At 41.8% G+C, this 16,587-nt stretch overlaps 2 protein-coding genes across 3 annotated transcripts in view; one reads left to right on the forward strand and one right to left on the reverse strand.

Moving 5' to 3' along the window:
* Positions 1-7,330, forward strand: part of cpne2 (copine II) — a 33,570-nt gene extending 26,240 nt beyond the window's left edge. The window contains exons 15-16 of the mRNA XM_026366637.1: positions 4,994-5,230; positions 6,194-7,330. Coding sequence (XP_026222422.1) covers positions 4,994-5,230; positions 6,194-6,301 — 345 coding nt within the window. The 3' untranslated portion in view covers positions 6,302-7,330. The remainder of the gene's footprint in view (positions 1-4,993; positions 5,231-6,193) is intronic.
* A 1,596-nt stretch (positions 7,331-8,926) lies between these two features.
* Positions 8,927-16,419, reverse strand: psme3ip1 (proteasome activator subunit 3 interacting protein 1). 2 transcript variants are annotated; one of them, XM_026365979.1, is made up of 8 exons: positions 16,033-16,416; positions 14,725-14,856; positions 14,528-14,626; positions 13,031-13,152; positions 10,829-10,968; positions 10,466-10,548; positions 9,659-9,865; positions 8,927-9,322 (listed from the first exon to the last, which is right to left on the reverse strand). In XM_026365979.1, the coding sequence occupies exons 2-8, from the start codon at positions 14,849-14,851 to the stop codon at positions 9,318-9,320; spliced, it is 783 nt and encodes a 260-aa protein (XP_026221764.1). In that variant the 5' UTR covers positions 14,852-14,856; positions 16,033-16,416; the 3' UTR covers positions 8,927-9,317. The 2 variants fall into 2 exon arrangements, with proteins under 2 accessions (XP_026221764.1, XP_026221763.1); XM_026365978.1 differs by lacking the exon at positions 8,927-9,322 and having other exon boundaries at positions 9,329-9,865; positions 16,033-16,419.
* Positions 16,420-16,587: the final 168 nt, after the last annotated feature.

The raw sequence follows: 16,587 nt of genomic DNA on the forward strand, positions 1-16,587 counted from the left end.
TGTAGACAACAAGCGCCTTTGTTTGATTCTGTATGTGATGTGGTTTTTAGGCCTACACTTTTTCATGTTGGATGGTTGAAGTGGTTCTATTGTTGATTGATAAATGAGGTTGATAATCAGAAATATATGTGGGTTCAAGTAGTATCTCTTCTTAAAACTACAGATAAATACATTTTCCAGTGGTAAGAGATTTGTTTTAGTTGGCCTAACATGAACAAGTAGACATATATTACTTATTAACAGTAGTGGGACAGTTTACTCAGGCTAAAGCGAAGTTCTGTGTTTTGTTAGTAGGCTGCACAAGGTGCCGAAATGGAGCTATGATTAGATGCTTGAAGAGGGTATTAAAGAAAATTCCTCAGCAAGTAAAAACTATCTCAGGAACTGGAACACTAAAGGGATTATCTTTGAACATCAGCCAAAGGAAGGAGTCTTAAAGCTGCACTCAGACCAGCTGTAGTGACGTATTAAAACAGAACATGATGCAGTGGAGAGAAGAGGAGAAAGCTACAGATGAAGTTGCACAGAGTAGGAGGTTCCCCGTGATGCTGTTGAAGCCACAAATGTGTGAAACGCCTGGCCAGTGTCTCAGCTGCAGAGAGTTGTAAGATGGAGGAAGAGAGGACACACGTTGTCACTCCAGTCTGTCACCCTACTCCCCGCCACGCTGGTCTGCATGCCAGGAGTCCGAGCCAGCAGATGCACACACTTCACACGCCACGAAGCTGCTAAACAAAGTAGATAAATTATGAGCGCAAAACTGCCCTGACAGGAAATCACTACTGACTGCTGCTCTACTAATGATGAGTAAATACGGTTGTTCAGTGGTATGTTGCCATTTCTTGGTGTATATCACACTGTAGGATGATAAAAATAAAAATAAATAAAAACTTGTATGATCACACCTTTGTCTGGGAGGGAATGTGTGCACTGAAGATTCAAGAACAACATAACACTGTCTCTATGTTTAGTGCAAAGGAGCAGACTGCCCACAATAAAACATAGAGCCATTTGATAGGACAGTGAAGAGAAGTCATAAGGAGAATAAATGAAAGTGAGTGATGTTTGAGCACAAGAGCAGGATCAAAAACAGCTGTTTAAAAAAAAACAAAAAACAAAAACAGAACAGAAAAATGCTAATGAGACCTTTGATTATCTTTTCTTGTACAGTTATAATGTGCATTAAATAATGGAAGTAAATGGATCAAGTAGCAGCTAGTTTCAAAAGCAGGCAAATGTGCATTTAGTTTGTCTTCAGAGACGTGGTACTAAAGATTGATAAGTCACTTCAGTGTGATGGACTGAGCAGTGGGTAAATGATAAATGAGTGAAGGAGTGTGTGAATTAATATGTCACTACAGCTGGTCTGAGTGCAGCTTTAAGACTCCTTCCTTTGGCTGATGTTCAAAGATAATCCCTTTAGTGTTCCAGTTCCTGAGATAGTTTTTACTTGCTGAGGAATTTTCTTTAATACCCTCTTCGAGCATCTAATCATAGCTCCATTTTGGCACCTCGTGCAGCACCAGCCTGGTGTAAGCCACACAGTCTCTGGATTTCACTACACCTGTCTGTCACAGTTTTTCAAAAGCATTTCCTTTGCTATTTGCAGGAATATGGATGTTTTTCACTTTTGCTTTACAGCAGTCCCACCTGAGCAATATTTTCTTGGCTGCTTAGAAACTATTGAGATCATAACTGAATGGGTAATCACCGCTGCTGCTCTTGCATGTAAAGCTGTCACCTTGTGGAATCAAATAAGAGAAGTGTTTGAGCCACAGTCTTGCTTAGCGCGAGGCAGCAGTATTTAGCCCTGTCAGGAGTCCTGTAAAGCTCACGGGTGTCGCAGCAGAACCATGTTGAGCCAGGAAGGATCCCTTGATAAATAGAAGGCTGTACAGCTGAAGGAAGCAGTGTGTTTGAATTCATCTTCCTGATAGCGAAAAATATTTTAAAGAAAAATAAACAAACGTGCTGTTGTCAAAGAGCAAGACTCAGGTTAGGAGATTTATTACGTGTTGTTCCCACTGGAGTCCCATACAAAAAACATTTTACCTACATGTGACACTCACAAACTTTCGACCAATGCTACATACCCAGTGGTACAGCTCCTGCTTAAATCTGAAGAGAGCACAGTAGCTGGGTATCATTATGCTCCCACAATGCTTTTTATCCCTAATTGTACCCTGTCACCCCGTGCAGAACAAATACATGAGCAAAATACACAAAGGATCGCACTCGTCTGTGTCTTGTGTGCCAGAATCCTTTTGTTTCTCTAAGGAAATGAATGCAGAGCCTTCTCTTGTTTTATATTACAGTGAGTTCAAACATGCGTGGAACATAGGAAGGAGTAACAGATAATGAGATGTGACAGCCGCAGCAGAAGTGTGTGTGGACCACAGAGTGGCTTAGCAGTGAGAACAGTGCATATATGTGTGTGTGTGTGTGTGTGTGTGTGTGTGTTGGAGTAAGGGGGTGGGTAGGGTGTAGGCTGCTGCTCTGTCTCAGTGTTCCTGTTCCTCAGATAATGAGAGAACCTGTGTGTGCAGACGGTGCAACTGTGTACAAACACACTCCTGCACACACACACACACACACACACACACACACACACACACCGAACACACAGGCTTCAGGCCGGTGCAGCCTGTGTGTGTCCCAGTGTGTGAGCAACCCTGTCTGTCTGTGTGATAATGATTCTCTAATGAGCGCTGCTGTTAGCACATTAAAGAGACAGGCTTCAGAGCCCTCCCTGCGTGTGTGTGTGTGTGCGTGTGTGTGTGTGTGTGGAACATAGAAGTGTTTCTTTTACTTCAGAGTTTAGTCAGTGTGTGTTTTCACCTTGTTACTTGTACTAGTACAGTGAACTGATCCATGCTCTTTGTGTGGTCACATATGGTCCATCTTACGTATCACCCCACAACCACTAAGCTAGTTCAACATCTGCGTTTCCTGATAGTTATCAGAAAGCTGGCTGTCAACAGTTGACTGTGGGTTTACCTGACCTGCTCCGAGCATGTTCACATGTTGCTAATTACAGGTAATAAACATTATTATTTCCTTAATAGAAATGCATCATAAAAATGAATAATGACAACAAGAATAGTCAGAATAATATGCAAATGTTTAAAGGCACGGTGATCCATTATGTTTGGGAGTTATTACATAGGAAACACGTCTCCACATGACACTGCGTCATGACACAGTCTCTGTGTGGTGCTGATTCCTGCTGTGTAACACACTTACCCCATTGTGGTAGTGACTTTAAAAGCAGCATATGACGGTTTCGGGTTTAAAAGGTTTCATCTGTAAGTGTTGTCAGTGATGTTTCAGTGATGACTGTGTTTAGTCTGAGGTCTCCCATACATTTGTCAGTGTGTTTCCATTCAGCAGGAGGAAAGTGAACATTGAAAAAAGTATAAAATATTGCAAAAAGATTTTATAAGTGGTTGAGAACACTTGTTTTTAAACTGAGGTGCAATGTGAAGACTTGTGAAAAACAAATTAGAACGTAGATGAAAATACCTAAAAGCTAATTTCCTGTTAAAGTAGTAATGTTACTATCAACTTATTGCAAACTCACCTTGTCAGGATCATATTGAAGTAATGACTGGTTCTTTCCAGTGAACACCAGCTTAAAGTAAGGAAAACACCAAGCTAACCCCAGAGATATCTGTCTAATCTCAGATTAGTGGGTCAGACCCCAGGTCACTGACTGGGGATAAAAGCGGTTTCCTCCTGTTTCCACTGCTGTTGCATTTAGCTAATTTGTGCCTTCATCGGGTTAATGTTTCATTCCATGCTGAAAAGGGTTTGTGTGTGTGTGTGTGTGTGTGTGTGTGTGTGTCTGTGTGTGTGTGTGTGTGTGTGTGTGTCTGTGTGTGTGTGTGTGTGTGTGTGTGTGAGTAACTCATGTTTGGTTCTGGGAATAAAGACAGGCGTGAAATGGTGTAGTGTCTCTGTATGACTCGACATGAGACGCACGTCGTCCTCTTGTTGCATCTGTGTCTGTTTTTATTTCCAGTGTAAAATTGCAAAATCAGCTCCTACAGTGAGATTCAGACAGACCTGCTCCACGTTGTCTCTACCTCCTGTATGTCTCAGGGATTTATATCTCACCTCACATGCCTTGTTAATACCCTTTGCAACACTATTTCACTGGCTTTATTCAGCTCTCTTCTGAAACTGAATCAGAAGGTCGTGTTTTAATTTAATTCATCACATACTGTAGCGTTGCATTAGAGAATACACTCTAAAATGAATCCATCTAATTATAATCTAACTTCTGCTCAGTAATATTGATTGATAAGCATTTTTTGAAAAAAATAAATAAAAGGCTAAACATTTTAGAGAGTAAAACTGACAGGTGTTTTGTTGTTACCCTGTGAGATTGATGGTTCAAATAATAAATCGTCCTATAATAGATATATAAACTATTATCTATATAATAGATAATAGTCTGATCCTCATGCTTCATGCTTTTCATACTCATCTATTACTTCATCATTCACTTCACTTCATCCAGTTCAAGTTTTCCTCTCTGTGATTTCTTTCCAGGGACAGATGGTGCACTCTGTCACATGAAGTGAGCTCAACTTGCTTTAATTCAGAGAAGCTTTCATTCTGGTGTGTGTGTGTGTGTGTGTGTGTTTTTCCCCCTTGTGTTGTGTTGTCCAACTTGCTGTCTCCTTCTTCTTGAATCATTTCCTGTCTCCTCTTCACAGTCTGTCTCAACACTCTGTCAAATGTCCTTTGTTGCCTTTTTTCTCTTCTCCTTTGTCTTGTTCTTTGTCCAATCCCTCCTCCTCCATGACACTAAGTCACTCTGCTCTTCAGTAGTGGCAGCATAATTGGCATAATTATAACAGCGTCTCCTCAATACAGATTCCTCCTTAAGATGCTTTAGGATCTTTCGTGATCTATTTTCTGATTTCTTATAGCTTTTCTCATCTCTCACCCCACTGCTTCTCCTCCATCATCCTTTCCCTCTCTGCAGCAGTACTTCACTCTCCTCATCATAACAGACGGAGTCATCAGCGACATGGACGAGACGCGTCATGCCATCGTACAGGCGTCTAAGCTTCCCATGTCCATAATCATCATCGGTGTGGGCAACGCAGACTTCGCTGCCATGGAGTTTCTAGACGGAGACGCCAGCGTTTTGAGATCCAACACCGGAGAGGAGGCTGTTCGGGACATCGTACAGTTTGTCCCTTTCAGGGACTTCCGTAATGTGAGTATTGGTGTCACAAAAACCTATGAGGTGACATAAAACCTGCACGCTGCAGTGCAGTCCAAGGTATTCTTCTGCCAACTGCAGTGGTCATTTTGGCATCTAGTTTTGATACTTCTGATACACATATCAGTCTAACTTTTGTAACCTCTCACATTGCTGAAGTTGGTTCTCTAGTCGCCATTTGCAGAGATGCCACTTCAGCTAATGTTTCTTTCTGATGTGATTGTCAGTGTCATTGTGTCTCCATCCAAGCTCTGCATCAGAGACTTCCCCTAATGACATGATGTCATGCCATCTGAGTGTGAATGTGATAACAAATGGAAGCCTGTTGCTACTTGGATGTTAGTTTCTCTCTCACACACACACACACACACACACACACACACACACACACACACACACACACAGTGTCTGCTCGATGAGGGTAGTTGCCTGGTTATCTCAGCCTCAGTGTGTCGTGTTGATGAGCACGCATACTTGCACACAGAAAAGTGTTACTGCGAGTGTTGCTAAATGCTAATTAGTCTGTACACATTTCCAGGCTGTGCACAGGGGGTCTCATCGTGTGCATTGTTGCGGGTTTGTTTTTTGTATTGTGTGTATGCGTGTGTGGGCTGGTGGTGGGCGAGCTGACTTCCTCTGTAGTGGGAGGAACAGACAGCATTTGCTGGCTTCATTCCAGTTTGTTGGTGGGAGGGTGAGAGACTGAATATACTGTAGAGGAAGAGGGAGAGCAGCAACGTATTAATGAGACCTGAGATGATGAGCTGTGTTGGCAGCTAACTTTTACTACAAATTGATATCCTCCTAATGCTAGAATAGTTGTATAGGTGCCAGTGTGGTGCTCTGTGCATACAAATACACAGAAAACAGGCCACAATCACCAGCACAAAAAAAAAAGCAATCATTCTCCGTAATGTGCTTTCTTGATCTATTTTTCTCTCTCTCTCTCTTTCTCAGGCACCCAAGGAGACCCTCGCCAAGTCAGTGCTGGCCGAGCTGCCTCAGCAGGTCACACAGTACTTTAAACAGCGGAATCTACCGCCCACCAACCCGGCACCAGAGTGAGACGCCCCAAACAACAGAGCCCACACGCTGTACAATAGCTCAACAAAACCTCTCTTCTCATTAACAGCAAACAAAACCGAATGAAAGTGTGTAAATCAGCTGTGATCAAAAATAAGTTGTGAACAAACAAACTAACAAAAAAAAAATCCAATCAAACATCGACGACTCTCCTGCCGCTATGATTTATTCTGGTTACACAATGCTCGGTCAGTATCCAGTGAGACTCCATCAGAAGGGATATTGTCTGTTTCTTAAAGCTTTCAGCACATGTACGATCATGTGTGAAGAGCCTTGCATGTTTACAGCGAGGGCAAGTGTCTCGAAATGATTATATGAATATGCAGGTAAAACTGGCCTTTTGTAGAGATTCGTCTTGATTCATGAGGATGTAGTTTGTTGCTTTTTGCATGTGTGTGTCTTGTGATTTATGCCACTTGATACCTACAACTCCTTGGTGTAAAGTCCCCTCTAAGCAGAAACATAGCAGTGGTTAAATCCCTTCACTTTGTTGTATGGATCGTTTTCAGGTAGCAGATCACATGTTTGGTTTTGTGCTCACATGCAGCAGACTCACAGACTGAGCCTGAACAGAGCACGGTTTCTTCCCGCTGCTCCGTCGTCACGGGGAGGTTTTCATTTTGAGGTTATGATCACATGTTTTCTGGGTGCGCCAGCTTTCAGAGCTCCACTATGCTGATTCAAAGTGACACAATCGGAGAAGGAGGAGGCCACGGGGGCAGCTGTAGCACTAACATGGGAAGATGTGGGACACTTTGTGAAGTCATTAGGCTCTTAAATATTGGGCACTTCGCCAGCTTTTGCAAAATCTTTGTATTTACTATGACTGATTTATCCTGCATGTTGCCAAAATCTGCTCTTTGTTTACAAACTGATGCCAGTGATCACAAACGCATGATTTTTTTAAAAAATGTTGTATTTATCTTATTTTGTACATATTTCACTGAGAATCGGTTGAAAGCGAAGTGTCACTGTTTGTGTCAAAGAGAAGGTTGTTACTGTCAGACTTATGAAATGAAGCAAAAGAGGAGTATATATATAAATATATATAAATACACAGACACACACACGTTTCTGATGTTTTTAATGTACTTTTTATGCAGTGCTGACTTGTGTACTTAAATCATGTGTGTTGCTGTGCATCTTTGTACTAAATGTGATGCTTTCATTTTATAAACTTGTGTTCACACTCAGGTTAATAAACTGAAGGAAATGTCAAATGCTCTCGTTGTGTCTTTGGCTCCATGGTTGGAATCGACCTGCTGCCACAGAGAGGTGCAAAATGACCACAAACACACATCAAGGGTTGAATAAGGGCCACAAAAGGGGAGTTTCCACTGGAAAGTTCATGATAACTTGTTCTCTCCTCGTAACTCCACACGACTCAGCTGACTGTCGCTGAGGAGATAATGAGTTGGAGACTGCTGCTAACACAACAGAGCGGGTTCAGCTTACACTGAATGTGTCAGGAAACTTGTAAAGGTGACAAGGGAAAAAATAATTCTTACAAAAAGTCACACTTCCGTCTTGCTGTGAACTATTGACAGGCAGTGTGAGGATTTCTTAAATCTGGTTTGGTGCTGCTGAACTTCCACATTCAAAGAAATACGGCTGCTGGGGACTAATTTTCATTTAAAGTGCTTTTGTTTCATATGCCTCAAAATTCACATCATCTACTGCTGAACTGTCCATTATGTTATTTGTTGTCATAGCAACTGTCTTCACAGTTGCACCAGAGATACTGAGCTTCACCTGTCAGCAGCCTTAACAACTGCAACGAAGAAATGCTCCTTACTGACCATGAACACAAGAGAAAATGATCTGATGGTCTGATCGTCATACCAGAGCTACAGAAGAGAATTACGAACATCGCACTCTTTAACTTGTTTAGAGAGACTGAGAGTCTTTACATTATATTACCTCACCTCCACCACTGCCGTGTTCAGGTTCAGTCACTAGCTGAGCTCAGTTCCAGATGCAAATATTCCTCTGCCAAGGTTTTAATGAGGACTGAATACTCATCCCAGAATCCAATTACCCAAATTAGTTTTGATCTAGTCCAATTTTACACATTAATTTTATGGCCCATGTAGGTCTGGCTCCGAGCTGCATTTCAGATCTTTTAACCCCTGGTAAACTAACAGAAGCATCGAGGCTGCACAAACAGATTGGCACGCATCCCTTCAAAGCATTATATGTATACAGTATATGCTGTATTTGGATGATAGGTCCCTTGAGGGAAGGCACTATGTTTCAGTACCAGTGATGTTTTCTTCAGTGTCTTGCAGTAGCTGCTACTTGCATAATACAGCCAAATCTTTGCCATGTACATTACCCATAATGCAAAGTGCAGAAGAGCATTGTGGGTAAGGAACAGAGTCATGGGCAACCACCTCTCATGGTAAGAAAAGGGCAGCGGGTCTACAGAGTGCTGTAGCACAAGCTGCTGAAAAATGTAATTCTGACCATGATGATGAGGAGCTGCGGAGACACCGAGTGGTCAGGTTGTCTCTTAATATTCACTGAATGCTGGTTTATGTATATCTGCAAATATCTACATACAATATCTATATACAACACACACACACATCCACAGTAAAGACACAGCACAAGGCAAAGATCTTTATTCCTCAGACTGAGACTCCAGTGCCTGAGAAACAGTTTAGCATCTTTCCAGCATGATGTGACTTTGAGACAAATTACACGAGGAAACACATTACATCACACCAGTAAAACATCCGTTTTCAAACTTTGCATTGAACCCAGAGAGAGAAAGAAGCTCATCCTGCCCATCTGACTCTCTCTCCTCTGCGGCTGATAGCTAAAAGGTGTGAGTCATGTGACACAGTCTAAACCAGTCTCTTCCTTGCTCCACAGCTGTCAATCACTGTTCCTTCAGCCGCTACACAGCTTGCAGTCGCTGTGGCTTGGGTTGGGAGAGGGGTGTAGGGGGGGCAGGATGTCGTCAGGGAAGGCAGTGCGGGATTGATGGCTCGGCTTAAACTGCGTGAAATGTGATTGAGGGAAGGAAGGGCGGAGGTGTCATGTTTGAGTGCCACAATAATATATATATATATATAAATAAATAAATAATAAGTCACAAATAGATACACTGATTTAAGAATAGTGTTTAAACTGCTTTCAATTTAAATTAAATGTTATTATGTTACTGGGCTGAACTTTGTCTGGAGACAAAGGGCAACAGTTCAACTCACAGCTGTGAGAACACCAGGAATACCGCCAGGTGTTATTGTGATTTAAATATTTGTGTGTGTGTGTGTCTCTATCTGTAGGTCCTGCTGTGCCGAGGGTACGGCAACATGATTGCGTCCACGCTACCTTCGCTGTCTGAGCTGCTGTCGGAGTCGCTGCTGCTGGAATAGACGCAGAGTCCCGGTAAAACGCCGACGCACACGGCTGCTGATGGCAGGTGTAACACACCTTGACCGGAGCTCAGGGGAGCCGAGGGGGTCTTCGCCGTCAAGCTGGGGAGTGTCTGTTGATCCTCAGCTCCCCCTGCTCCTCCTCCTGCTCCTCCCCCCTGGTCTGAACAGCACAACACATGTCAGGGTTAGAGTGTGGACGTGAGCATAGTCCCATTTATTTTATTTTCCATTTGCTAATTGAATGATTTAGCCTGTAAAAGAACAGAAATCTCATTTATACAGACAGTATGTCGACTTTGAAACTGTTTATTTTAACTAATTTGCATGCAGCTTCAGTTAAATACGACAAACTGACTGTAGAGCCAGGTTTCTATTTACAAGGTAGATGCACCCAACTAGTTGTAGGGAAAGACTGAGCTGTTAGTGAGCAGCATACATTCATAAACTGAACCTTAAAGTACTGTACGTGTCAAAGGAGGCACTCATACTGATAAATTCATCACACAGCTTCACAGTTTCTCTTAGTTCTCTAGAGCGTTTTTGTTCCATAGCCCCACATTTTCATTGCACTCAAACACAGAGGGAGTCAGTAACTCTTCCCTAAGAACAATCTGTGCATCATGCAGTTGAGGAGGGAGCTTCATATGAGTTTGTGTTTTTCAGATCTGTCTTTTAGTGACTCCAGCAAATGTGAAAGAGGTGCACTGTTCAATTTCTGTCCACTTCGGACAAACATATCCCGCCTCAGACTGCAGCCCACCTGTGTGTCTGTCTCCATTTCCTGTTGTTGCTGTTGTGAGATCCACCTTCTGTTTCTTACTGCTGTCTGATGACTGTGAAGAACTGGGTGAGAGAACAAAGACATGTTGAACATTTGAAGTTGCTTTAATTTCACTGACATCAGTGATAATGTCACAGAAGTTGTTCAAAGTGACAAGTCAGGAGTTAGCACCAGTGGTTCCTCAGCTCTACTGTGTTTTTAGCTCAGTTCACTTGGTGACAACTGATACAAAACATGAAAACTGCCTTTACATTAATCAGGTGACAAACCAAATTGTGTGTGTTGTCAGTGCTGCGTCATGGGGCCACAGCAGGTTTGAAGGCTCAGTGTTTGTCTACATACCTGCGTCTCTTCACAGCTCCAGCCAATAAATGGGCCTGAGACAAGTGGCTCGTCTTTTGCTCTGAACCTGACTGTTTGGGCGCCGCCTTTTTGTCGGGCTCTTTGCGGCTTTCAGAGGACACTTGCTTTGCTAGAGCGCTGTGGCAGAACCAAGTCAAGGTGAATAACTGGGGGGGTGGGGGGGGCGCGGCAAGTGTGGGGCAAAAACACATGACCCATTGGGCTGACGTCCATTCAAGCTACATGCTGTCCTCCTTTAAGAGACAACCTCTACATCCCCACATCAGTGTGCTGGAAAAAGTGACACACTTGTGAGAGGCTAAGAAAAGCATTAAGGCACAGAGGCAGAGAGAGGTGACACAGATAAAGAGCCCAAGGAGACATGAAATAGGGCTGAGCTACAGAGACACAGGATGGACACGAGGACAGAAAAAAGTCAAATGAATCAAGGTTCAAGAGAAGACAGGTGGTGACCAGAGGACACAGAGTGGGGCTTTAGCTACCTTAAGGTACATGTGAGGTACAGACGAGCACAGCTGAGTTCTCACTGCGTTAACCAAGGTCTGCACCCGTGTGCGAGCATGCGCTTAGTGTTCACAGCAGCAAACGACCGCTCTGAATCGTCACCGTAGTTACCAGCTTATGATAGTTTCCACGACAACCCATTCTCTTCTTCATCTGCAGACAAACCTGTCTGCAAAGATAAAGGCGGTAAGGCAGAGGAACAGAAGCAAAACGAGAAACGAGCAAAACCACGGGACACGGAGCCAAATGTTCACTGTGGACATGCAAGAGACTCCTATGGTGTCAGATTGGAGACAGAGCCTGGGAGCAGACTTAAACTGGTCCCATGGTTCATTCATGGTTCAAATGTTGTTGTGATGTAGCGCAGCTACGTATTTTACCTTTAAAACAAGACGGGACAGAGTCGGCTGGTTCTGAACCTCTAAGATAAGCGAGTCACTGCTGATTGGCTGGAGCCAACAAAACAAATAATCCCTCTTCACAAGAAAAACACAATCGAACACAATGTCAGGCTAAATGAACAGAGTGAAACTAAACGAATTTCTATCTGATTATTAAGCTACAACAAGGAGAAAGCGCCCTGTGAATCTTCCTCTGTCCTTCAGATAAAGCTGTTTATCCACTGAATTATGAACAGCACAGTGATGGCGGCATCACCATCATCATCATCATCACCAGGAGTATGGACCCACATGCACACATAGAAGTTGTGTGTAATTTATGCATGACACAGTCCCAGCAGGAGCCTGACTATGATGGAGATGTGCCTGCCTCCGCCAACACACATAAAGCTGCTTATCATCTGTGAACCAACAGACTCCTATATTAGCAGCATGCGTTGTCCTTCAACTGCTAAAAACAGCACGAAGTGCACAGAATGACCTGGAAACAGCTTCACTGCTGAGCTTAGGGAGACACTCAAACATTTAGTGACAAACTAACACAACAGGCAGAACTGCTGTACTGTACGTGGAGGAAACAGCTGCTCTCATATTACAGATCTTCAACGCTCACACTGCAACTGCAAGTGCACTAACCTGTAACTGACGATGAACGAGCAAATAAATAAACTGAGATGTTCACAAAACCACACAAAGAGATGCTGGTCTAGAGGAAGGAGGTCTGGAATCTGTGGATACATCGTGAGCAGCGGGTACTTCTGTTTCAAACTAGCGTACAGGCTGGAATGGGAGCTTTGTAAAGCAACAATCTTAGCAACTGTCAAAGTTACTTCTGACTAGTTTGTGTAAATATGTTTTTTTTCCCTACTGGCCAATACTGATGAGCTGGTTCAATGTTCAGATTGATCTGAACGTTAAACATGTGTGTTATGGGTTGCATTTAGATTCTTAAGGGACGTAATGTAAACGGTGAAACACAGCCATACTTTACGGCCACACCTGAGGATTTCCGAGTTCCGTTTCCTTTCAGATTTAGAAGCTGTTGACATGCGAACACTTTGCTGGAAATTAGAATCAACTGCACAATAGATTTTAATTAATTCAAGCTCAAATATCAGGAGGTTTCTGTGCTAAATTCTACGACGAGTCGTCTGTTTTCATTTCAAAGCCCACATAAAACAGACAAGTTCAATGAAATGCACCAGCTGTGCCTTCAGCTACAGAGTGGTACAGGCTAATTAAAATGTTTTATATAAACAAACACCATAAAGGATATTCTGTATTCCAGCAGCTCCTGTTTCTCCTCATCTCTGCGCTGTTTCTCCACCAGGCACTGTTGCCGGGAAACCTCATCCAGGAAGCTGGTCTCATCTTCATCCAATCCCCTCACCATGTTCCCTGTCACCATGGGAACAAACATGTTCTCATTTTTCAGAAAAGCAAACCATAACAGTCTGACTTAAATCCGCACACAGAACTCATGTAACTGGATGGTTGAAGAAAATGAAGATTGTGTTCTGTTGATTGTGAACACAGACATCATCCATAGTTCAAACTTGATTTTTGATTTCTTGTATGTTTGAGCGACTGTATGTTCTTTCTGAATTCAAGGATGACATGATGTGACAACCACATATCTTCCAACAGCTACTGAAATACATACAATGGCAAGAAAACGTGTGAACCTGTTGGAATTTTACAATACAATATTCTTGACTTAGATGAAGATCAGATCACATTTATGACAAATTAATGCAGAAAACCATGAAATTCCACATACTTTTTCTTGCTACTGTACATAACGTTTGAAAAAGAACAACTTCTCATCAGCACTGGCAAGAAAGCTTTAAACAGATTCTGCCGTCTATGTCTATTTTTGTGTTTATGCTGTGAGAAAGTCATTAAAATAGTAAAGCTGAACCGTTTCCTAGACTAGGTCTACAGAAATAACAGCCAATCTAGAGAAGCAGAGTTAAGTCCTCAGAGATTTTCTGTGCAGATTTTTCTGTTTCACTTTTGTTAACTGTAGTTTTTGTAGACGGCAGCAAAATCTTTTCTTTCACTTATTTTAAATTATAGTTTAAAATATTGTAGAAAACAAGTCCAAAGAGATTAAAGACTGGCCATTACTAATGACATAATTAAAGGGATACTCCACCAGTTCAGTTTGCCTCTTCCATGATGACTGGAATTAAAGTATCGGTACTTATTGATTCAAAATTCTACTTGAGAAGTCGTTTTCTATTTTATAAACCTTATCATGTTATTTTTAAGTTAGAATGTAAATCTAAACTACAGATGTCTGATTAATGCAATGAATTAAGAATCAACATTTGCCTGTGAAATATCAATACAGTAACAAAAAGTGGAAATGATGATAAAACTCAAACAGACAAAGACGACATTTTAAAGCTGTTTTACACACCAAGAAGAACTGGCTGTGATCTGCAAATCTGGTGAAGTGCCCCTTTAATCATAGTACAATACTATGTATACAGTATTAATTAAAAGGTTTATTCATGAAGATTCTCTGGAACCTGGTGAATTATCGTTTTTGACTGAAGGTTACCTGCAGAGAACAGAAGCTGCACATGTTAGAAAATGGTGAAGCAGTGGTGCTTGAGCAGACTAATGAGAATTTAACGATACTGATGGGTACGGATGATAACAAATCCCAGTCATGCCTGTGGACATGCAGAATATTGTATTTGTAGAGTACAAGAGAAAAAGATGACAAAGCACTTAATGACAGAGAAAAGAAACAAAGACCCACTGAATTTAAACTGCTCCTCAAATTCCTCTTGTTTCTTGTCTTTCTGCTCCTGTAGACGCTCAAAGAGGGAACGTGGGTCATACTCCTCCTCTGGGGCCTCTGATGAGTGGACAAACAAATATGTGAATGTATACTGAGAGATTCAGATGTATTTTAGAGGTTTTGTGGGTTTTAGATCTATGTGCATGTGTTCTTACCCTCTGGGTCGTCAGGTTTTCTGACTTTCTCCCATTCCTCCTGCCTCTTCTTCCTCCTCTCATCAAGCTCTGCTTCCGACACAAACTTCCTGCTGAGGTGGACGTCAGCTGCCCCTCCCCCTGCCATTACATCTGACCAACACACAAATACCTGCCTCTAATTACTGTTCCAAAATTATCATATCATATTATCATGTCTTTCCATTTCTGCTAGACCACAAGGTAAAGAAGTCTGCAGCAATGACTTTTAACACTAGTCCTCTGACTAAAAACTCATGGACTAAACCAACCAACATTTGTTTTTCTATGTTGTTCCACAAAAGTATAAAAACATCCAAGAGATTAGAACTCACTTCTTGTCCCTTTAAAATCACTACTACAAAACTGGATTCTTGGCTTAATGTCCTGAAATGTTTCATGTTGTATGTTGTGTTTTGTTGACAGGAGAAGTTCTGGAAATGACCAAAGACGAGCCACTCTGAAAGTTGACATCCCGGTCTGTTACAAATACGTCACCATGTTTTAACATGTAGGTTAAATGTAATCACTTAAGGTGTGATTTTGAGGATATACAATACTGAGATGTGACATTCAATTAAACTATAGATTCAACTGTATGAACCAATGTTCTAGTGTTACAGCAGGCGGTAGCCCATTTTAAAATAACTATAATAAAAACAACCAACAACCTGTGAGATTTCCTTTAGTAGCTGATGTTATTTCTCTTTTAAGGGACTGAGCTGAACGCTACCTGTTGGGTTTTGGCTCACCCTTGTGGTCAACTTTAATCGTCACAAGTAATTGAAGATTAGTGCAATTGAACGAACTTGTCCACAACAAAAACAGCTCAGGAAAACAAACAACTGATTCGCTGTGAGTTTAGCAGCGATATAAATAAAAATCTCCTTCAAGGTTCAACGCTGTTCTTCTATCTCGGCTCTGTTGTTGATCCTATATAAGACAAGTGCTAGCCTTTTAAGCTACAGGACGCACTGGGCTAACAACACAACAGCCAGTCAACACTGTCAGTCTGTACTACAGAGAGATTAAGTTGCTTTCTGTTGGGTTAGTTGACTGTAAATGCTAAAGCGGTCAAACTGTGGTCACGCAGTTGCCTTGTGTCCTGCAACCCCCGGCTAGCATTAGCTTCGTTAGCATTGAAGCAAGCTGTTGTCACCGCTGTCAGTAACACAACATAATGTCATGTTGGAAAAATAATACTGCGGCACACACCACAGAGCACATCCGAGTTTCATCTTGAGACGTTTTCATATCACGTTGAATAATTTCTGTGTCACTCAAACTTACCAAAGCTCAGCTAGCCGATATGATGCTGGTGCTACAGATCAGTGACGTTTTGTGTCACTTTAAAAATGGTTCGACAAGATTTTCGACGTGCAACTTAGTTCCGCCAAGCTCTTCCTGGCTCGCTTTTCAATGTTCTAGTTCCCTACAAGAAGTGTTGTTCTCCATAAAGGCAAACATTAATAATGTTACACTATTTATAAATAAATAAGTTAATCAGTGGCAGCTGGGGACCCAGGGTTTCACTCTTATCTTGATCATGTAGTTTTGGGCAGTAATTTGAAGACATAACTTTCCTTCGCACCAATTTCGTTTCAGCTGGAACTATAGACGTCTACTATATACAAGTTACTAGTCTAATAAATCACTTTAATGATTTATTATTTAGTGTAATACACATATAATAAAAAAATATATATATATTGTTTCATGCAGTTTTTTTCTAATTTCAGTTACACGTTAATCAGTTGCATGAAAAAGCATACAATAAAGTTAATTAGTGCTACAAATTAAATAACAAAATGTGTGGTATTATCTATAATGTCAGACTCTGGAGTG

The sequence above is a fragment of the Anabas testudineus genome, chromosome 6, assembly GCF_900324465.2.
Source record: "Anabas testudineus chromosome 6, fAnaTes1.2, whole genome shotgun sequence".
Taxonomy (NCBI): Eukaryota; Metazoa; Chordata; class Actinopteri; order Anabantiformes; family Anabantidae; genus Anabas; species Anabas testudineus.

Excerpts from the sequence above, each read along its gene's own strand:
- psme3ip1 (XM_026365978.1), bottom strand. The coding sequence starts at position 14,851 with ATGGCAGGGGGAGGGGCAGCTGACGTCCACCTCAGCAGGAAGTTTGTG. Across the intron at positions 14,627-14,724 it reads AAAACCTGACGACCCAGAGG|AGGCCCCAGAGGAGGAGTAT; the intron begins GTAAGAACACAT and ends TCCACTCATCAG. Across the intron at positions 10,549-10,828 it reads GGAGCTGTGAAGAGACGCAG|TTCTTCACAGTCATCAGACA; the intron begins GTATGTAGACAA and ends TCTCTCACCCAG.